At 41.7% G+C, this 22,737-nt stretch overlaps 1 protein-coding gene across 4 annotated transcripts; it reads left to right on the top strand.

The window, feature by feature from the left end:
* The first annotated feature begins 1,644 nt into the window (after nt 1-1,644).
* meis2b (Meis homeobox 2b) lies at nt 1,645-22,439 on the top strand. Of its 4 annotated transcripts, none has more exons than XM_053445331.1 (13): nt 1,645-1,656; nt 1,972-2,204; nt 2,924-3,065; nt 3,218-3,268; nt 3,563-3,613; nt 3,710-3,856; nt 8,947-9,061; nt 16,858-16,997; nt 19,654-19,730; nt 21,295-21,353; nt 21,478-21,481; nt 21,519-21,628; nt 22,381-22,439. In XM_053445331.1, the coding sequence occupies exons 1-13, from the start codon at nt 1,645-1,647 to the stop codon at nt 22,437-22,439; spliced, it is 1,200 nt and encodes a 399-aa protein (XP_053301306.1). The 4 variants fall into 4 exon arrangements, with proteins under 4 accessions (XP_053301306.1, XP_053301308.1, XP_053301309.1 ...); XM_053445333.1 differs by lacking the exon at nt 21,478-21,481 and adding an exon at nt 4,530 and having other exon boundaries at nt 8,954-9,061; nt 21,539-21,628; XM_053445334.1 differs by lacking the exon at nt 21,478-21,481 and having other exon boundaries at nt 3,710-3,847; nt 21,539-21,628.
* Nucleotides 22,440-22,737: the final 298 nt, after the last annotated feature.

Below are 22,737 nucleotides of genomic sequence, written 5' to 3'. Positions count from 1 at the left end.
GATTAAAATAATGTAATTATTTGTTTGTTTGTCAGCAACACCTCAGACAGACAAACATCATACATACACTTCAGTGACATAAACTATAACACAATAAACACTATCAGTATTCAGGGAGCAAGACTAGATGAATGTACGTTAGTATATTCCGAGGGAACACTGACTACAGACAGGGAAATGTCACAGCGTACATCCAAAAGCAGCAATAGCTGTAAATTAACACATATATAAATAAATAGTATGAATATATGCATGGTCATTAATCATATAGTCATTGTATAATTTGCTGCTTTTTAGGCTTTTCACCTCATTCAGGCTTAAAAACAGTTGTATTCTCTATTTTGTTTGCATTTTGAGAATAAAATAAACAGGCTACATTAGTGCTGCTAACCACACTTTCCAGAAATAGAAAGAAAAGACAATAATTCTCAATGACACTACATGAAAACACTTGGAAGCCTTTGAGTTTCTTTCTAGCCTCTACATAAACAAGTATCAAACTGTGGGGAACCTCATGTGGAGCAACATGGCCAGCTCAGCTCATACACACACACACACACACGCACACACACACACACACACTCACACACACGCACACACACACACACGCACACACACACACACACACTCACACACACGCACACACACACACAACCACACACACACACACACACACACACACACACAGACACGCACGCACATATATACACATACACACACACACACACACACACACACACACACACACACAAACACACACACACTTCCTCTGAGCTACAACAAGGCATGGGAAGTTTGGGAAATCTTACCATTGACAGATCTAGTTTAACTGTACAGGTTTCCATGGAGCTCATTTAAACACATCCCCTTTTCTAAAAATGAAAATAACTTTTTCAGGCAAAATTTAGTTGACTCTTTGTAATTAATTTAATGTAAAAATGTGCCTCCCATTCAACTGCAAAAGTTTCCAAAATATTCCTGTATTTTCCGTTTACTCAACACCGACAGTTGAAAAGTTAAAGGTGTCAGGAAGTGGGCTGAGATCCCGGCACAGGCCAACTGAGACCTATTGAATATTCAAACTCTGGACCTGCTTCCATTTAAAAATCATTTGTATAATGCGATGTCTTGCAGAAATTATCCATATTTCGCAAAAGGAGCGAGAGAGGCGGAATGGTGTGGGTTTGTTTTTAAAGTAATGACCGAACCCCCGATTATCAAAACACAGTAACGTGTCAGCAGTCAGGGGCTGGACAACCCCCCACCCAAAAGAACCCCTCCACCCTCCGTCATCAGCGCGTCCCGCAGCTCCTATAAGTGGCATCACAGCAGACCTGCGAACAGTGAGCGTGTCGGCGCGCACAGGCATGCACACGGGGACGCAGTGAGAGTACGCGCGGTGTTACTGACATCACACATTCACACGAGGCAGATTACCACTGATCCTCTCGTTTAAGGAACTCAGTCAACAGTGCGCGTTTAGGCTCACGAGCGCAAGGACACGCTTTACATCCCTTTGCATTGATTTGCTCCCGCCACACAATAGGACCGGATTATAATCTCTCTTGGATTTAACTGGCTCCAATTGATCAACTTCACTCCTCATCATCACTAAACTTCTCTGGCTGGAAACCGCGCGCGGAGATGGCGCAGAGGGTACGTTTCTTTCATTCAGATTTTATTTATTTTCCCAAAATTTCCGAGATTTAGTCAAGCATCTTTAAAAATGATTTAAGTAGCATTAAGTATAAAAAACATGTTTGACAAATTCAAATTTCAGACAGTGATTCATTCTGTAACCCTATGTTTCTGTATGGGATCCAGGTGTGATGCCTTTAGTGAATCCAGTAAACGTAGGAATACTCTTGATCCGGTGGCTAAACCCACGTTCTGCTCTTATTTATTACGAAGGAGACGTTTGTTTCCCGCCACCTGTTCATGTCTGAATGTCATCTGCAACTCTCACCCCAGTACGATGAGCTGGCTCATTACGGTGGCGCGATGGACGGAGTCGGAGTCCCCACCTCCATGTATGGAGACCCGCACGCCCCCCGGCCCCTGCCCCAGGTCCACCACCTGAACCACGGGCCGCCCCCGCACCCGGCCCAGCACTACGGAGCCCATGCACCGCACAACATCATGCCCAGTAGCATGGGCAGCGCCGTCAACGACGCACTGAAGAGAGACAAGGACCAAATCTACGGGTGTGGAATCAATAGCAGCCCGATAAAATCACTTACAGCCATGTAGCAACAACAATAATCTGTATAACAATTTAATTGCACAAACAAGTAAATAAACATAATTCGTAATCAAAATAAATAGATGAATCAAATATTACATTTCAAGCAATGTATTAATAGGATATAATATACATATATATTATATATATCTACATAATATATATATACCAATTTGAGTTTTTCATTTAATAATAATAATAATGATTATTATTATTTGTTATTGTTGTTGCAGTGGCTGTTGTCATAGCCTATTGTTGTTTGACACGTCTTTGGTTGTCATTATTTAACAGTCACAAAACGCATTTAATTTCATATGTGAAGCAAAGAGGGGAAATACATTTCACATAAATTACATATATTTTGTCCTTTTACATTATAATTAATGATATATTCTGACCATGAAAATTATGAATTATAGGCCATAATTTCCCATGCATTTCTAATTTGATTTAAATTGTGCTGCTTTGCTGCTACAAGATTAGGACGCAATGATGCCATTACTTATGGAGGATTGCATTGTTTATGCGTCCGTTTGAAGGGACGATTTATTTTTACTTTTCTTGAGTTTTTCGTTGATGAAGTCGCTTTGCCTCATGTGACATGTTATCCACCGGGGCTGTAGTTTTTGTCCAGGCCCAACAATGACCGTAATCCACGGGCCACTCTCCGCTATGTTGCAGACACCCTCTCTTCCCTCTGCTTGCTCTGGTGTTCGAGAAGTGTGAGCTGGCGACCTGCACGCCCAGAGAACCCGGGGTGGCCGGAGGAGACGTCTGCTCCTCCGACTCCTTCAATGAAGACATCGCCGTGTTTGCCAAACAGGTAGGATCGACTCAGGTGCTCCGTTGGTCAGGGATGTAACGACTCAGATTCCAGTACTATGTTTCCTCGGGCCAGGTGAAGGCTTGTGGCTTATTCTGTGGAACACAAACTAATTTATACTAAAGCACCACTTGTTTCTTGTCTCTGTTCAGATCCGTGCAGAGAAACCTTTATTTTCGTCCAACCCGGAGCTTGATAACTTGGTGAGCTCTTCGTAGTCTTTCGGTGGCTGACTGTTTTTTGTGCGCGCCTCGGATATTCAGGACACATTTTTGTTTGTTATAAAGGAAAAATATACAAACCGTCATTATAACGACGTCTCAATCATGCGCCGTTCCATTATCAGTTGATTTCAATAAAATGTTACCCTTTTCAAATTAATTTGAGCCTATTCTAGTTGTTTAGCACCAAATCATACATACATACATATCGAGGCACTTAACATAGTAAGGATGAGACCTTTTTCTGACACTAATTTCTAAGTGTTATATTTTCAGATGATTCAAGCGATTCAAGTCCTTCGTTTTCACCTCCTGGAATTAGAGAAGGTAAAATGTTCTCTCTGATGAACTCAGTCCACTAGTGACACCGATCACATCGTTTTTTTCTGGGACTTAAACTATATGACATTCTCAATTCCGCAGGTTCACGAGCTCTGTGATAACTTCTGCCACCGGTACATCAGCTGTCTGAAAGGCAAAATGCCCATCGACCTGGTCATAGAAGATCGAGATGTGTGCAAGTCGGACTTCGACGAACTCTCAGGATCCTCTACCAACCTCGCCGATCATGTGAGTCAAACAACCGAATCCACAGCAAAGCGCAGCCTTGCGCAGATCTTCGTCGTAGAGCGGCGTTTACTGCTATTACCAACACACAGACACACACATACACACACACACACACACACACACACACACACACACACACACACACACACACACACACACACACACTTGGAACAATTTTAAATAAGGACAACAAATAAATAACATGTTCTGTTACACAGAATGGAATTTCATGTTTCTAAAATTAATAGAGTAAGAATCCAGAATAGGGAATATTCTCACAATTTATAAATATTTGTAAAGTGTAACTGGAGACACAAGAAGACATAGCTGCCTTATGAGAGTTCATGAACCACTATTGAAGACAATACATCAGCAGCCCATCTCTTCGGGTGCTCTCTGTTTTTACTGAATCTGACAGGATGTTAGAGTTGGCTTCCTTTAGGATTTCATCGATTAAACCTATAAAGCAGGTTGTTGAGTTTTGTGATTTTTTGGCGGGAGGGCTGCTACTGTTTCCTAGGAGGTGGTGAGTCTGTCATTTATGCTGAGGAAAATGTCCCCAATGTGAAAAGAGGATATTTGTTGTTTAAATCGTATTTTGTAACTTTCTTTATTTGCAATTTAAAGTTAAATATCATTAAGCATTAAGAGCAAAGAGAGATAGAGACATTAGCGTTGAGCACCCACACTGCTCCTCGCAGCTTTCTCTCTTTCTCTCTTTCTTTGGAAAATTCCATTTATATTTATGTCTGGATTTTTTTCCAGATCACATCTACTCCTCCAGCATACTGCAGGAATATCCTTGTTAATCTCCAATGGCAGCATTGGCTATCTCTGCTGTCGTAAGCCCCATGTTTGCCAGACATGCCCACAAACATGCCTCAAGAGGCATTATATTTTTGGAGAAAGACTAGGTGGTAAACAACTATACACCAGTGAACTGTCTCCTTGTTGTAATGTCACCTTTGGTGCCAACGTAGCTCAGAATTTTTTAGGCTTGGCTGAACTCACTGCAATCCTTTGTATACATTCGCCGCATACACACCTGGTATCAACATTTGTCCTGAGAGATCAGATCACAAGTGACCAGCATTAAGTATGTGTGTTCACACCTGGCATTAAAGTGTGTCCTGAATTGTTCTCCTATGACCACTTTTGATTGGATCTCACTTCCCTGCTCTACATACAAATTATCACATACAAGATTTGTATTAGTGAAGACCAAACCATGTCTGAGTTTAAAGATGAGACCAATGTCACTGTGTGTGTGTGTGTGTGTGTGTGTGTGTGTGTGTGTGTGTGTGTGTGTGTGTGTGTGTATGTGTGTGTGTGTGTGTGTGTTTCGGGGTGAGCAAGGGAAAGAAAGGTAGAGAGACGAGTCAGGAGAGGCTGAATGAATCTCGTGCAGCTGTGAAGAAAGATTTTACCAATCTAATGAAAGTATCAATCATTTTGTGGTGACCAGTCATGAGAAGAGAAAATATCTGTTCGATTCATAGGGCAGCAGGTCGGAGGACGTCAGCTGAGTAGGAGGTCCTACATATGTGGCCCAGGACAGATTTGCGTTAACACTGCTAAAAGAAATTTGGAAACATGGGGCCCATCTCCGAATGTGGTCTGGCGTGATCAGATCACCATCCGAACTATGTGCCTTCACACCGGTTCACTCCTGTACTTACAGCTGTCCACTTGTGATGGGATCACAAAAATGTGTCAATAACAGGTGTGAACGGGGCCATTATGTGTACAGGGCCATTGTTTTTGGCAGCAGCTCCTTGTCAGTGAAGACAACACTTGCGTTCCACACTGTGAACTGCTTGTCTTGGATTCAACACAGGATGTTAGCAGTATCATTCAATGCCTTACCCTGGACCAGGCTTCCAATTTAGCAGATTTGGGGATGTTGTCCAAGATGACACACAGAAGTCAAGTAAAGGTCATCGTTCTTGTAATTAAAGGCATTATTCCTCCCGGCGGATGGGCCACACTGGTCCAGGTTTAACTCCACCATCTCCAGCTTGTGGCTCAACAGCCTCCCATTGCTGAGGGGTTTCATGCTCAGGGCATCAAAGTGATGGGTGACTTTTCCATCACTGTGGTCCTGGATGGCAATGGTGTCGTCACTCAGTGAGCCACCTTGGACATTAAGAATATCAGCTCTCATACCAGGTAACTTAGGGGAAGATATCATTCAAACCTCATAGGAGAATACATACAACCCTGCTCCAGGGGATGATCCGGCTCGACAAAGATCACAGGAATGTGATGTCATGCTGCAAAGTTCATGATGATGTCACCACGTCTTTTCTTGATGTCAGCACTCTAGATGGCTCCCATTAACACCTAAAATTGCAGGAAAACCTGAATATCTAAAATGAAATATACCAAATATTTGGTACAGAAGTTGTACTTAAGCAGGAATTTCATTTGAATCTTTAAAAGGTTTGATGTATGTGGAGGTAATTGGTGATGGAAAATCATATAGAAAAATAATGAAAACTATTTATTATTATTATTCTTATTATAATGTCTGCTGTCTGCATTCACACTAATTATCAGTTAATGGTAAAAGATACTTACATCAACCTACATGAATCCTCAGATGTCTCAGAGCACTTCTTATGACTTGCGAATGTTAACTTTGTTTCCTGGCTAAAACATGCATACTATGGTTACTGGTGAACTGCAGCCACAAATACATGTGTATTTACATTTAATCTAGCAAATGCCAACTGATCAGTAATTTTGTAAGTAAAGTATGATGATGATCCTCTCCAGAGTGCAGCTGCTAGCGTTGTGTTTGCTGTTGAGCTTCAGTTCTCTCAGTCAGCTGTTTCTCAACCAACAGGATTAATACAACTTGAGAGGAGGGGTCTTTGTCAGGCTGCAGCGTGTGAGCTCATAGTAACGTTTTTTTCATGTTCCATTCTACATTGGTAGCTGAGGCTAACCGGTTGTTTTCTTCTAGAAGAGGGTCATTTGATTGGATCCTGACAAATCAGCAAAAGCAACGTCATGACTGAAAAGCAGTGTTGGTTCTTTGTGATCTGCTGTTTGTAACTGGCAGCAACTTTGTAGGTGGTCTACTTGTGACCCTTTTAGTTTTTGGCTGTTGCACCCCGCTTTTGTGTTGGTCAGCTGTGCTAGTGTCCTGTTTTAGGTAGATGTAAAAACTTTTATTTCGTGAATTTTCGACTTAATGGGGTTAGCCGTTTTGTGTTAAGTGGAAGTGGCATCCACTTCTTACTTTTGATCCATGAGCAGAAATTAAGTGAACTTACTGTGTTGTGAGCTTGTTTATGCCGTTTCCTTTTTTTTCACACTGAAATGTGACTTCACATTTTTAGTGGCTCTAAAATGTCAGACTTACTGTATATGGTTGCAGGCAGAGTTGAAGCATTTTTTAAATATAAACATAGTAGTATGGATGAAACCTCAGACTGGGAGGCCTGATACAACTTATTGCAAATAAAAATCCCAGTTTGAACATTTTCTCTGTTGACCGCTGGTAATTCATATTCTCATAACAAGAAAATCTGCCTGTATGATTTAGTTTCAAACCTTGAGATGAGTTACAGGTCTGTAGGACATTCGTGTCACATTTGTTACAGTACCACAACTGGCAGATTAATAATTGAATGTAATACAGCCCAGTTTCACCTGATTGTGCTGAACAAACACCCCCTCATTCCCATTCTGTGCCATTAAAAACATAGAGCGTGTGCATATGTTGACCGTTCACTGCAGCAGTTATATAATATGCCTGTAGAGCTGTTTTCAGACATGACCTGTGGAGGAACTCCAGAGAATTGGGTTTGGACTTTCTCTAGAGGTTTCCTTTCACACATGATCAACACAGCCAGAGATTCTCTTTTCCGATGCATTCACAACAACAGTAAATCCTCCGCAGGATTCAGGTGAGGGAGGACCTAACATATTAGTTCCGCTGCAGGGATCAGGTGTTTTGTGTACAACACATCGACACAAGTGTCGGCCCTTATCACCAACAGCTCTGTTGACATCTCGTCGGTTTCTTCCCTTGTCTGGCTTCCCTTTTTCATCCAGAGATATTTGTTTTTTAATGAAATTTTTTTTATTTTTGCACCTGTCGCTTTTTAGAAACGTCATCAACCCCCCCACTCGCTCGCAGTGAAACCTGCAGAGGATTTCCTGCTGCGTTCTCACATTGATTCATTTGGATTTTCTATCGACTTTAGACTAAGGGGCCGGAGGGTGACAGTATGCAGCAACTCTGGAAACTCTCAGTCTGACGTTTGCATTCAAACACACAGCCCCTGCAGAAAAACTCAGGAGGATCTCTGGAGTTCAGTCCATGTCTGAAAGCAGCTTGGGTCATCTGGATAACAGTGTTAGGAAAAAGATGCAATGAGCATTAATGTTTGGTAGAATTAAACACATACATTCCTGTTTACTGGGTTTAAACATTTGGGCTGTGAGGAAGACCTTCATTTGCCTGATAAACATACAAACACATGGTGCCTCTTTGAGTAGCTGTGTGTACTGAGGAGTTGTAATTATTGTGTGGCTGGATAAGAAAAGAGGGGCCATCAGTGAGAGGGGCCCTCATTCACGCTGCGCCTTTGTCCCCAAACTCCTTGTTGTCATCTGCCGAGCTCTTCATCTGATCACCATCCGGCAAACAGCTGACGCCAAGAGGCTGAAGAGGGAGATCTGCTGTTTGCTTTGGGTTTATAAAAGTCTGAGTGGCCAGCCCAGTCGGCCTGATAAAAACAGGCTTCCTCCCCAACACTGGTCACAGACACAGCACAGATCCAGGAGGGTCCACATGCTGCAGGGCTGCTTGACTGTAAACCTCTGAACTCTTTCTGCAACTAGATTGAAACGTCCCTGTTGAAAAGAATGGTAATGTTGTTCTTCTAAACCTATAGTTCCTGCCTTACTATGCAAATCTTGCAATGTTGCTTTCTTTGTTTTCTTTGGAAAACTGCTATGGACCTCATACTGGACTTACTGGACCTTCCTCAACTATTTCTCCCCTTTCCTCTCTTCTCTCCTCTGTTTCCTTATCTCCTGTCCCCTGGTGTGTGGACCTCTCCCTGACCTCACAGAATCCAGCATCCTGGAGAGACCTGGATGACGCCCACTCCACGCCCTCCGTGGGCACCCCGGGACCGTCCAGTGGGGGACATGTTTCCCAGAGTGGAGATAACACAAGTGAACTCGGTAAGAGCCTCCTGTGTCCATATCAAAGCTTTGACTTTCCTGTGACCTCTCTCTGCGCCCTGCTGCCTGGTGGCCTGGCTGCTGGGGGATCCTTTCAGGAAAGTGTATGTGCTTACCACATCTAATCAGAGGAATCATCTTCCTTTTATCTACACTGATCTAAACACATAAACACAAGTTTTGTCCTGCTTTTAGTGAGGACTGTTTTATTTTTAAAAATTTAAATTATTAAGTTATGTTATTTTACATACAGTATACCCACTGCCTGACATGTTAAATGATGAAGGTTTCAGAAACAGATTAAGGATTCACATCTTTCTAGCCTGAATTTAGTGCTGGCAAAGTGTTTTTGTCTATGTAATTTGTTTACAGAAAACAAAATGACCCAAGATTGTATTTATATACTCAGTATAGTCAGACAAATTTACAAGATACTATACACAATATGTATCCAATAGATATGTTCATAACTGTGCTGATTTGTGCATGGATGCCATTTTTTGGGAGAAATTACACAGATGTTAATGATCCAATCTTTGACTTCAAATAAGAAGATCACACGCGCACAAATAACTGTTACAACCTCACTTTAGCAGTCAATGTGTGCACTCAGTCCTATCTCAGTATTCTCTTTTCCCTCTCATGTTCTCCGGCCCTGCTCCTTCTTGTGTTGTCGTGGTGTTCCTGCACTTAATGTGATTTCTGATGTGCTAATTGGAGGCTATAAGGGTTTTATGGCTTGTTTTTGTTTTTCTCCCCTCTGGCCACAGTAAAAATAGAATGGACTTTAAAGCAACTTTCCACCCTCTGCCCATCAGGCATCAGTGAGCAGAACATTGACAAGAACAATAGGAGGATGCTTTGCAAGACAAAAGATTAAGAGACTATCAGAAACAGACCTAGTGATCTGGATCTGCTTTTCAAACTCATCTTAGCTTTTCAACTTCACCTAAGAAAAAAACGAATGTGATGTATACTTGTTAAATTTTTTATTTGGTCCAAAAGTCTATATTGAAGCCAAAAAGACCAAGTGTGAATAGCTTCTTTCCTTTAGGCTTTTTTTAAACAGCAGTGGGGGGAAAACCCAAGGTCCATGCCCTTTTGACCTGGGAGAGAATGCATAGAGGATGGGGGTGCAGAATGCCCCCTGTAGGGATGTAAGGACAGAGCACTTTATGTATGAGGAACAAAAGGAGAGATGAGGGCAGAATGATCAGAGCTTCGGTTGCTGCAGCAGGATCTGCTGCATGCTTCCTGCTGCTTCTCCCTGGGCCTCACCGCCTTGTTTCCACCCTATTCTCATGCTAGGGTAAAGTCAAACTCACAACCTAAAAGGACAGTCACAGGCATATCATGCTAATCTCATTTGGAGCTTGTAGATGGCCTACACAGAGTTGCAATCGTGTTGGCTTACAGATATCATGACATTTATGGTGGGTTCAGAACTAGATGGTCACCTTATTCAATGGTGTACACTCAAGTGAGCATATTTTCGTAATTTAATCTGGAAACATCTAGTCACTACCCATTCTGCATCAGTGTTTACAGATAATGAATAGATGGCCTTAAGATTTACTTTCAGCACTAGCTTGCCAGGTTTGTGTCCCTTCCTTGTCATTTTATGCACAGATGCACTGACTTCATACTTGTTGTATCATCTACCAGGCTAAAACCTGTTGCAGAAAGCACAATTGCTTCCTGGATATACCCCCCCTAGCAGTGTATTTTTTTTTCAGGATATTTGATGTTGAATGCAAATGTACGATTGAGAATTTGCTTTGGAATTTATGTGACCAGCCCCCTAGTAATAAGACTGCAGAATATCCATCGAATGTCCATCGAATGTCCACATAATGGCCGAAGGAGCGGATGTGAGAACACAGCAGCATGAAAAAAATATAAAAAAATTAATATCTCAGGATACCATACATGTAGAAGACACTGATGAAGCGATACAGAGAGCTAGTATTGATGTGTTGTAAAGAAAGACACGTGATCTCTTCAGCCGCATTAACACGTTACAACCTCTGCCTGCTGCACCACACCTCACCTGATTTATTTGTTGCTGGGAACAAGTCTGAGCAGAGAATCTTCTCTGTGTTGTTCATGTGTGAAAGGCGAAATCTCTGTAGAAAGTCTGGACCAAATCCTCTGGAGGTCATGAAAACTGTTATACTGGACCGATGGTTTTTGACAAAAGCATCAGCTAAAATGACATGCAATGTAATGTAAAGCGAAGACGGGAATGAAAGTGTACCACATCCAACTTTAAAGCCACGGACCCAATCATTGTAAGAATAACAAGTGGGGCAACTGTCGAAGGGATCAAACTGAATTATAGGTTTGTCTTTCGGCAGAATGATTATGAATGTTTGAAAATGTAATGACATTTTGCTGTAGTAGGTTGAATTTGTCATGCTTCTATGGTCTGAGGAAACCTTTTTAAATCCACTCTCATTTGAGAGCGATAACATGGTGGTGCTGTGGCTTCCAGCCCAGGCTAACCACAGCTAGATGATCCATCTAGTATGTGGCTGGTGGTTTGACTCATGGCTGCCTACTCCCCAGTGAGCTCTTGGGTTCTGGTTGTTGCCTTGTAAGCTGTGTGATATGCAGAGAGGTTTTTCTTTGATAGCTCAACCCCCAGGGTGACTGCTGGTGACCACAGCTACAGGGGCTGAGCTCTCCCAGGAATGCTTGGAAGGGGTCTGGGGGAGGACGAGGGGAAGGCTTGAAATGTCCATCACAAAGGGCCAAATAAAACAAAAGGCAATGGGAATGACTCAAAAAAGATCCTGAACAGTGGTGTGTAGAAATGGAATGTGAGGAGCAGGATGTGTTGCATCTTTTTTGTCACATCCCGAGGCTGCAGTAAGGGGGAAGGAATGAGGCCCAGTGTAGGTGCTGACATGCCAATGACATCACAGCATCACATAGAGTGCAGGCTCATGTGGCTAGCATCTGTCATGCTGTTGATCTCAGACTTAAAAAGGGAGGGAGAAGCTGGGGTAAAAGAGATCAGTGCTGGCTGTGTAGAGCAAATAGTTGCGTTCATTCTCAGAGAAAAGAAGATGTCAAGAAATCTTCTTTTTTTAAGAACTGCATACTTACTATTAAAGGGTAAGTTTCCCCCAAATCACAAAAACCACATTTGGTTTTCCCATTCCACCCCCACCATAATTGAGTTGAACTGACACACATGTAGAAGCCACAGACAAAGATGACAAAAGAGTTTATGGTGATAAGAGCTGAGGACAGTGTTGGGGTGCTGTGGCACATGTGGCTCTCTCTGAGGTTTCTACGTTCTTTTTACCCTGTTAAAAGCTTTTTTTGGTAGTATTAGTTCTTACTTGTGTTGAAGGTTAAGAGCAGAGGAGGTCACACCTTGTTAAAGCCCTATGAGACAAATTGTGATTTGTGAATATTGGCTAAACAAATAACATTTGATTGATTGATTGATTGATTGAGGGAACAAAATTACATGATTTTCACAGCAGAGTTACTACGTAACTTCCTGCCACTGCTGCGTCTGACTACTTCACCTCTCACTTGAATAATGTTGAGGATTTGATGCTGTTGTGAGCAAGTCTGTGCATAAAAACCTCCCGCTGCGTTGGGCATGTGTGAAAGGGAGACTCTGGGTAAATTCCGGACCCAATTCTTTGGATTTTACTTTGAGGTTGTGTTCATTTGGTGAACACACACAACATGAAAAAAAAAATCTTGATTCTGATGTTTAGGTGTTACCTTTAACTTGTGACCTACATTTCTAAATAAAATCAGATTTTTGAATGGCACCAAATGGCGTGCAAAATTATTTATAAGTGTATCCAGTTCCAGATGATCCTTTTGTCCATAGTATAAAACTATAGCAACAATGCATATGAATGGACACTATTTTGGATTAGATTTTCAGTGCATAAACAAAGTTAAGATTCAAGTGAAAAATTTTGTTTTATTTTCTAGTTGTAATTTGCATAGCAAAGTTATTTCTACACACACACACACACACAAACACGCACGCACACACTTATATTGTGCTTTAAACAGCTGTTAACAGTTGCATTTCCCCATCAACAGCTTCTATTCATTACGTTCACCTTTTCACACAGAGGATTCCCCGTGTTTTGGAAGTCTTCAAGACCACTACATTTAGAGTCTTGTATCATGTCTAATAAGGGGAGGAGCCACAAGGTGTCACTGATGATGGATCAGGGCCCCTCTGAGCTCATTAAGCAGTCTGCGACAGCTTTGCATCACTGATGCAGCTGGGGGTGCAGCAATCAGTTTTGCCAGACGCTTTATACTGCGTCCTATGGACACGTCCTCCACTGACTGCCTGGCCCAGCGACTGATGAGAAAATAGTACATTTGGAAATATATTCATGATCTTGCGTGTCGTGGTTTTAAACTATAATAAGAAACAAAAAGGAAGATGAAGCAGTTTGCTGATGAAAAATAACTAAAAATTTAAACTGAAAACTTTTTAAAATCCTGTCTAACAATAGATTATATTACTGAGCCCCTACTATTACTGAATTCAAGAAAATTTGCTTCACAAACTTTATTCAAACGATAAGAATCTTCTAAGACTCAGTTGAAATGATCTCACTGAGCAAGGAGACCTTGCATACTTACAATGAATATCTCTTTATTTTATCTTTAAAAACCTTGTCACACAAGAGATGAATGCATCTTCAAGAGATGAATTTAATACAATAACATGTTGAGAAACTGTACACATCAAATTGCAAATAGACCTCAGGTTAATCGACCCATTTCTAATCCATTTAAACTGACATAAGACCTTCTTTGAAGAGCAAGACATAAAACGATATCAGAAACAAATTTATTTATTTGTGCCAAATTCATTGAAAAACAAAAAGTGCATCAATAAGCATGTAATAGATAACTTAATAAGGAAATAGAAACATTGGTCATAGAAGAGATAGAACAATAATTCGTAATTTGTTTATCTTCTTTTGAGATAGTTGTAGGCTTTGCTTTTAGAGTTGACTGTTATAGAACTAACCTCATGCCCATTATAAAATCTGTCTGAATATATTCATCAGCAAACTGAGGCAAGTGTAAACTCAGATGGAGATTTCTGCTGTGGCAAGGACCACAGTAGGAAAGAGAAAAGCCATTAAGGGAGAGTTGGAAAAGTCTAACCAGAGAAGAGGATTTCAAGAGCAAGCTGAACAGAGTGTATAAGAGCCAGCAGAGAAAAATGGGAGAAAGGATAGGACCACTTCTCTTCATATCTCAGGGTACTGTTTTTTGGGTCTGTTTTTCTTCTTAGCCCCAGGGCAATACTCTAGCCATCCCTGCGGTAATGCCCACCTCCCCATCCTCCACCACACCCCCTCCAGTGTCCTGCGTGCAGACACTGGCAGGCAGGGTGGAGCAGGAGAGGGGATGTGGAGAGAGAAGAGCAGGCGGAGGTAAAGGGGGCATGAGAGACTTGCATGGGTGTATGACTTTGAGACTGCACCGTCACACACTGGTTAGATTGGCCGAGTTGCCGGGGAACAGTCAGAAGCGATTAGTGTAGCAGAGGATGTGCCCTGCGGCTCTCTCTCTCTGGTGAAGAAGAAAAAGGGATGAGGAGAGGAGGTGGACCAGGGTGGGGTGTTGAGGGTGGGGGGTAGAGATGGAGAACAACATGCTTTCCTTAGATATATTCTATTCCTTAGATATAATTAGGCTGTGCACGTCTTTCTTTCTTTCTTTCTTTCTTTTTTCTGTCTTTCTTTCTATCTTTCTTTCTTTCTTTCTTTCTTTCTTTCTTTCTTTCTTTCTTTCTTTCTTTCTTTCTTTCTTTCTTTCTTTCTTTCTTTCTTTGCACACAGTATAGCTTTATGATCTGATGATGAATCACACTACAGTACCATGCAAGCCATCATTAGCACACTATGTATTATTGCGTCCACTCTTTGATATATGCAATTATAGCTATACTGAATGAACTTCATTTCTTCTTCAACACCATTCTGATCAGTTACATCAAGCAGGTCTTGAAGAATATATTTGGAAAAAATCTAATGTCCTCTGACTTTTATGTGTTAATTTTGCAAGAAGCCTCAGACTTAACTGCCATTTAGTTTTTTAGTTCCCTTCTGTTTTGCCCAACACCCCTCATCCATTATCCCGTTGCAATATATATCATTGATGTGGGCAGTGCAGAGATGATTGAGAATGTTGTTAGCTCACACCCCCATATATGAGCAGAAAGAAAGATATTTATTCTTTCTGATCATATATATATATATACTTGTTATGTCGAATGACGCCACTAAAACATACTGATCGCAGTGCTCAAACCCTCCACTTCTGGTAACAGTTGTAAGTAAAGCTAAACTTTTTAGTGGGTACCTTTGGAGATCCCAGTCAGCAAAGATACAAGCCGCAATCTTGAGTTTGAATTTTCACTCTGTGGTCATATACAGTAGCTCTCACTGAAAAGCTGGAACAAGATGATTCAGAATACCGAAAGTATGGTGCTGCAAGACAGTGTGGAATTAGATGATTTTATTAAAAGAAAAAAGGAAAACTCACTCACACCCCCAGCAGCACCTGAGGGAACCTGCGCTCTTAAGGACACTTAACCAACAAGCTGTGAATGAGGTGGAAGGCAGGGGCAGTGTGAACTCTGTACCCTGTCTGTGTCTCAGAGCTGGACACCATCAGTCAAAACTCCCACAACCCCCACAGCCGCCGAATCCAGATCACATCCTTTTTAATGTCAATATTCATTAGCTGAAATATTCATGTATGAATATGGCTCATATAGGCGCGCTTGATTGATGCATCTCTAAAAACAAAAAGACATGCCAGGGCAAATCTTAAGAAAAGTAGGGTTCCTGTCCCTCCTCGGGGGAGGAGTCTCTCAGATGCATTATTCACATGCCCTCCAGGCAGGCTTTCAAGGCTTCTCTGCCCCGAGGGCAAGAAAAATAACCACCACTGTTAAAAGTAAATCATCTCGGCTGATGCACAATTAATGGCAGAGGGGGAGAAGGAGTGGTGTGCCCCTTGTGTTGCGAATTGGAGTGAGTTAGCTAGCAGGGGCGGAAATCCCAGCTTAAAGGAAGCCTGCTTTCTGCTGAAAGCAAACAGGGCTGCTACTAATGGCAGGATCCAGAGGATGCAGCGCTGCAGACAATCCAACACGGACGCTGTTGTGAGTGTAGGGGTTGGAGAGGGTCGGTCAGTGGAGACGTGAGAACACAAGGGTGATGGCTTCATGTCCTATAGACTCAGCCTCCCACACCCCCCTCATTCTGCTTCAGTACCCCAATCGAAAATCTAGCTTCCAACTTCAAACAACACTGGGTTTGATGTTCCTGGGTTTATACTCCATTCACAGGCTCTACTTTTGTTGTTGTTTTTTCCTCCCTTTGTGTATAATGAAATCATTAGTTTTATCTCAAACAGAGGTCACATATAAATAAGTGTAGACTACATATTAGTGAGTCTGACTGCAGTTTGAACGTTCATTATTTCATGACAGGCACACAGCTCTTGCAGTCATTACCTCATGTCAAACGCATGGCTCAGATTGAATTAATAGCTCTTGGTTTTATTGAGCTTCCACACTCCAAACTCCTCTTCATTACCCATTGGCCAGGGAGTCAAGCAGAGGTGAGAGAAAAAATCTTGTGGTGCCGTGATACAGAGGAATGCAATTTTCCTCTGTCTGCCTTTTCACGGCACAATTTTGCGGAGGAGGAAGAATGCGACAGGACCAAATAAATGCTTTCTCGTAACGTGACTACTGTTGTCTCTGATCGCAGGAGACGGCCTCGACAACAGCCTGGCATCCCCAGGCACAGGAGATGAGGATGACCAGGACAAGAAGAGGCAGAAGAAACGAGGCATCTTCCCCAAAGTGGCCACAAATATTATGAGAGCGTGGCTCTTCCAGCACCTTACGGTAAGGAAATCTATTCTGAATCCCGATGAGTTCCTTTTCCACACAAACCAAATCCAGCTGTCGCCTTTTGTAGATTCAAAACACAGGATTTGTTGTCTTCTGTCTAACATAACCCAACGCCAATTTCACATAATGCTAGAAATCGATGTTGTCTAACCCTAGGCCCTACATCAAGCAACAGTTGTTTGAAATGATGCTTCTTTGGCCAATAATGAGCCCAGGCTAAATTCCCCCAAAGCAACTTGGAACTAAGTTTGTCTTTGTTCCATTGTAAGAAACCAAAGCAAAGAGGAACTGTAAAGGTCCTTTCTGAAATACCAGTCTGGGGCTCGTACAGCGTTTATACTGAAATCCACATCAGAAGCATTCCATTTCAGAAGCAGCAGCAGTGTGTTGGAGCTCAATACAAGGATATGAGGAGAGCTCTACCTATTATCCAAGGTCCAAAAGATGCCACCACTGCTTCCTCCTCAGTTTTTCTCTGCTGCTCTTAGATGTCGTATAACCGCTGAGATGTTTGGTTTGTAAAAGGCCCACACAGGTCCTGTACTTGGGGTAATTCCTTCCTTTCCAAAGGCCACCTTTAGATTTTCCAGATAAAAAAGGAGGATAATTGAATTATCCCCTCGCTGTTCCTCATCCCCTTTCAGGCTTCATTTGTTCAGCACAAGTGTTTGCCAAGGCAGGATGTACCTATGAAAAGTGTGCATGGGGACTTTGGCCTCTGAAAGGCCTGTTGCAACACCCAGGCGATCAAGCATTCATCAGGCGTTAACGATGTGAAAGGAGCGGGATTATGTTTTGTCAGACATTTCAGCGTGAGGCCCGCAGTAGGCTGTGTGTGTGTGGGGCGGTCTGTATGTAAATGGTAAATGGTTTTGTATTTATATAGCGCTTTTCTAGTTTTGATGACCACTCAAAGCGCTTTACAGTACAGTTTTACATTCACCCATTCACACACACATTCATACAGTGCATCTAATCGCAGCACTTTGTTATTCTATGGGGGGAACATGTGTGCGTGTGTAGTGTGTGTGTGTGTGTGGGAGGGGGGGGGGGGGCAGCTAGCTGTAGCCTCCTGCTTTTGTCGTCTGTTCTGAAAACCCTTAAAATATCCCCTTCTGAGGAAGCTACAAAGAAGGTAGCTGTGAAAGGGTTCAATTCATTATATTATTCATTATTGGCCCATTAGCCTGGTCGCAACTGTTGGTTTCCATGCAACCCACACTGAAAGACTGTTGCCAAAGTTTGAGTTTTAGGAGTAAACCTGGAATCCACTAAAGGTCACAAGTATCCTGGCAGAGTCAACTGGACTTTGATTGTTTTCTGAGTGGAGATATAGTGATGTTTGTGCATCTATAAAGCCTTAATCATGTACAAATTATGCATGAATCTAATTTGCCTAACAAAACTATGCACTCCTCCCAAAAACGTTTTTCATTCCAAAAGAAAACATTTAACCTTTTTAGTTTTAGTTTATATATCAATACATTTGCCAACAATACAGTGTGGTCCTTTTAATCCTGGCAGGAACATTGTGGTCTCTGTCCATTCATATTAATAGCTACTAATGGTTAATTGTTTTTCCCATCAGCCCCCTTGTAAGCACAATGTTCGAATGAGGCCATGTGAGAACATAGCAGGAGATCTTCCTCAGGATTCACCATGAGCGAGTGGGTGTGTTGATGATGCAAAAATGATAAAAAAAATTTTAGAATATAAATATCTCAGTGTTTATGTGTTGTAAACAAAAACACGTGATCTCTGCAGCATAATTAATACGTTACGTCCTGCCTCCGCCCGCTGCAACACCACTAACCTGAACAGATTCCTCTGTTAGAGTGAGTGCACGTGCATGAAGAACCTCCTGCTGCATTGTTCATGTGTTCGAAAGAACCACAGAAGAAAGTCCGGACCCAATTTTGTTCAGTTCAGGCTTCACTGAGCTTGAACGATTACTCGTAGTGTGACGTCTGTGTGTGTGTGTGTGTGTGTGTGTGTGTGTGTGTGTGTGTGTGTTTGAGTGTGTGAGTGTGTGTGTGTGTGTGAGTGTGTGAGTGTGTGAGTGTGTGTGTGTGTGTGTGTGTGTGTGTGTTTGAATATAAAAATGAAGTGCTTGGAAGCTCATCCTTCACTGATGACCACAGGAGGCGGCTGCTGATCTGACAGCAGTAGAATGGGGACTGGCGCACGACCCTGCTCTCAGTGTACAGGTCACCTCTGTTTGCCATCTGCCACCCCTTCCCACTGTCTCATACACAGAGTAAGCGGAGGGACCAGGACAGAGACAGGGATGGAGCAAGGTGGGGAGGGGTTGTAGGTGACAGGGGGCCTGGCCTTATTGGGGCCCCAAACAATAGCCACCATTGTGCCTTTTTATATCCCACCCGATCGTTTGTCAACCAATGTCAAATACTGTCACACAATGGCACGCGCTTTGAGCCTGTAGTGTGTAGGGCTCAACTGTGGTCAGCTTCCATTTTCCAGAGTTGACTTGTTCACTCACTTGTAGGAATTACTGCTAGTGGAAGGGACATGCACCTCCAGAGTGTGAGGATTCCTGACATCCTACATGTGGAGACCTCAAACTGAATGAATTTTTTTTTTTTTTTTCTCGATGTATTTATTGATTGTGTAATGTTTTTGTCGCTCACAGCACCCGTACCCCTCAGAGGAACAGAAAAAGCAGCTAGCACAAGACACAGGCCTCACCATCCTTCAAGTGAACAACTGGTAAGTCAGATCTGAGTGTCTGCATTGTCACATAACATGCGAATGATCTCAATATCAGATCCAGTCACACATTCATACACAGTTAAAAAAAAATGCGACTTAACTGTAGAGTTTATATAGTCATAACCAATACACACAACACATTCATCTTGCTGTATTCAATGTGATCTGCTCAGTATAACTTTGGCTCATGATCATCAGATGCAGCCTTTTTTTCAGGATCAAAGAGATGTTAGTGTTTGGCATCGATTCATCCATTGCTGGCAATTTTTATTGTATAAAACCTAAACCCAACATCCATTATCTCTGTACAGTGCCACTGACATGCCAAATAATGCCATTTAAAATACACATAACATGTCTAGAAAACATTAGTAAATAATAGTCCAGGCAGAAGTGGTTAAGACATGTAGTGACCATAGCCCTGTAAAAACAGGGAATTCCTCTACCTCACAACCATTTGATCTTTCAACATCTTAGCTAGAGACAGGTCCAATAAAACAATCACAAACTCTGGAGATATTTTGAAACAATGTAGCTCTGTGTGTCTGCTGCTCAAATTGGGATGCTTTGAGATAATGTTATTTAATTGGTATGTTGTGGATTTCCTGTTGCATAGCCGAACACAATGAGAGCACACAATGGTGTACCTTGAATACAAAATATATGTATTGATCAATAGTGGATGCAGCTCTGTTGACCATCAGATTCATTCCAACTGATAAACCTCCTACAAAATCCACCAGTTTGTTTTTATGTGTATCATGTTTCCAACAGACCGACTTCCATAACCACCTACCTGTTTGTGCAGACCAACATTCACAGGTCTTTAGTCAAGTCAAGGCTATCAATAAAGATATCAAAGCATGCTAAATCCCCGTTCTGTTTGCTAGATGTATCAATGGCAAAGCATTGGCAGAGCAGTTAGCCCCATCACAGCCTGAGGCTACATGGCTTAACCCAGATCAATAGGTTTTTCCAGCTATGTGACTTTCTCTTAATACCCCACAATATGTCAATAGGAATAAAGTAGATTATTGGTCAGATCCCTGGGGACACAGTGAGGCTCCACTTCTTCAAAAGCTAAAATAGAAAGTTATGTAAATTCTCTGTTATTTAGATATCTCCTGTAATGTTAGGTGCAGGGGAGCAATTGACAAAGCAAAGTCACAAATTTGAATTTAAACTTTTCAACTTTAAGAAGGCAAACATAATATTTGTTTTCCTTATTTTTGTAATGAACTGATTCCTTTTAACATGAACTACACAACATATATTTAAGACTTTAGAAATCTACACTCATCCAGACAACTAATAACAAGACAATCAAAGAATACTTACTAGATTTTTAGGCTTTTGACCATTTCTCATGGCCTTCTTGAATGAATGTTTTTTTGTCACTGGAAATCCTCTGTTACATGGTGGCACCTGAGAAAAGCCTAGAAAATAAACTATAATAAGACCCTGGACTTTATCACATACCAGTGTTCGAAAAAAAACGTATTATTATTTTAACAATTATTTTTCTTAACTCCGAATTCACATGATATTTTCTTTTTTCCAGGTTTATTAATGCAAGGAGGAGAATAGTCCAACCTATGATCGACCAGTCCAACAGAGCAGGTAAAACTACACTTCAATCACTGTTCAGTGTACTAAATAATTCTTTCTTTACTGTTCAGGTGGAGCTAGAGACCATGTGCAAAAAGAGAAAGATACTTTACATAGTGGAGGTGCAGGGTGATAGCTTTGTGTGCACAATGTTTGGTTATCAATGAAGTCTGACAGTCGGGTTTCTCCTCTTTCAGTGAATCAGGGTACAGCTTACAGTCCAGATGGCCAGCCAATGGGAGGCTTTGTTCTTGATGGGCAGCAACACATGGGTCTCCGACCTGGAGGTAAGACCTACATGTATCAAACCACCAAGGACAAAATGTCCAGTATGCCCTTCTGCTTTTGTTTAGCTGAGTCTCCAACCAGTCCAGAAATAAACGCTATAACACGCGCCAACGTAATAACAGCCCACAAGCACAATAAGCCAAAAATATAATGCAAATCTGCAGCTTTCAATGAAATAATCCTACATACATAATATCAGCTGCCTATTACAAAGGCAATATGTAATTTCCTGCAAATAATAGCTATTACATTTGCAGGAAATTACGTATTACGTTTGTAAATTAGTTGTGTCAATATGATGATATGGCGATGAAATGTTCTGTGTAAGCTGATTATGATTATTATACTCTTACTTGGAATATTATACAGTATTAGTCCTATGGCAGCTTCCAATTTGATGTTAATCAATTAATTAATACGGTATAATATAAACATTTGAATTTTGTTGAACATTACAATGCAGAACAAAAAACACTGTGTCAAATAAGTTCAGTGGGTGTTTTTTGTACCTGTATTACTTGTCAAAGGACCTGTGTGACTTGGAGTCAGATGAGAGGGCTGTGATTCACATGATCTTTTCAGTGATATTTTGCGATGAGAATGTGCTTCTGCGTCTTTACACTTGTGTGGCTGGACTTTGGTTGTGTTAACATCAAAGCTGAAGCTACAGCAGTGATGTCAAAGAGCAGTGCTGTCTAAGTGGTCTGTCATGTTGTTGGTTTTTAAAAGTGTGTGTTCTCTTCGTTCTCAGGTCCCATGGGTGGCATGGGTATGAACATGGGTATGGACGGGCAGTGGCACTACATGTAAAACCACTCCACTGAGGCAAGCCTGAACAACAGGTTGAAGTGAGTAGTCTTTTCTCAGTACCTCTGCTCAGTACTTCTCCTTCTCACCAAGCCAATCATTCACATGGTTAAGGACAGAGGATGTCACACCATGTTAAAGCCCTATGAGACGAATTGTGATTTGTGAATATGGGCTATACAAATAAAATTTGATTGATTGATTGATTAAAAGAAGCAGAATGATTTGCATATCCACTTTTCAGATCCCTGGGGACACAGTGAGGCTCCACTTCAAAAGCTAAAATAGAAAGTTTTGTAAA

The sequence above is a fragment of the Pleuronectes platessa genome, chromosome 17, assembly GCF_947347685.1.
Source record: "Pleuronectes platessa chromosome 17, fPlePla1.1, whole genome shotgun sequence".
NCBI lineage: Eukaryota > Metazoa > Chordata > Actinopteri > Pleuronectiformes > Pleuronectidae > Pleuronectes > Pleuronectes platessa.
Note: the sequence above shows the minus strand (reverse complement) of the source record. Positions and strands in the feature narration are given on the sequence as shown.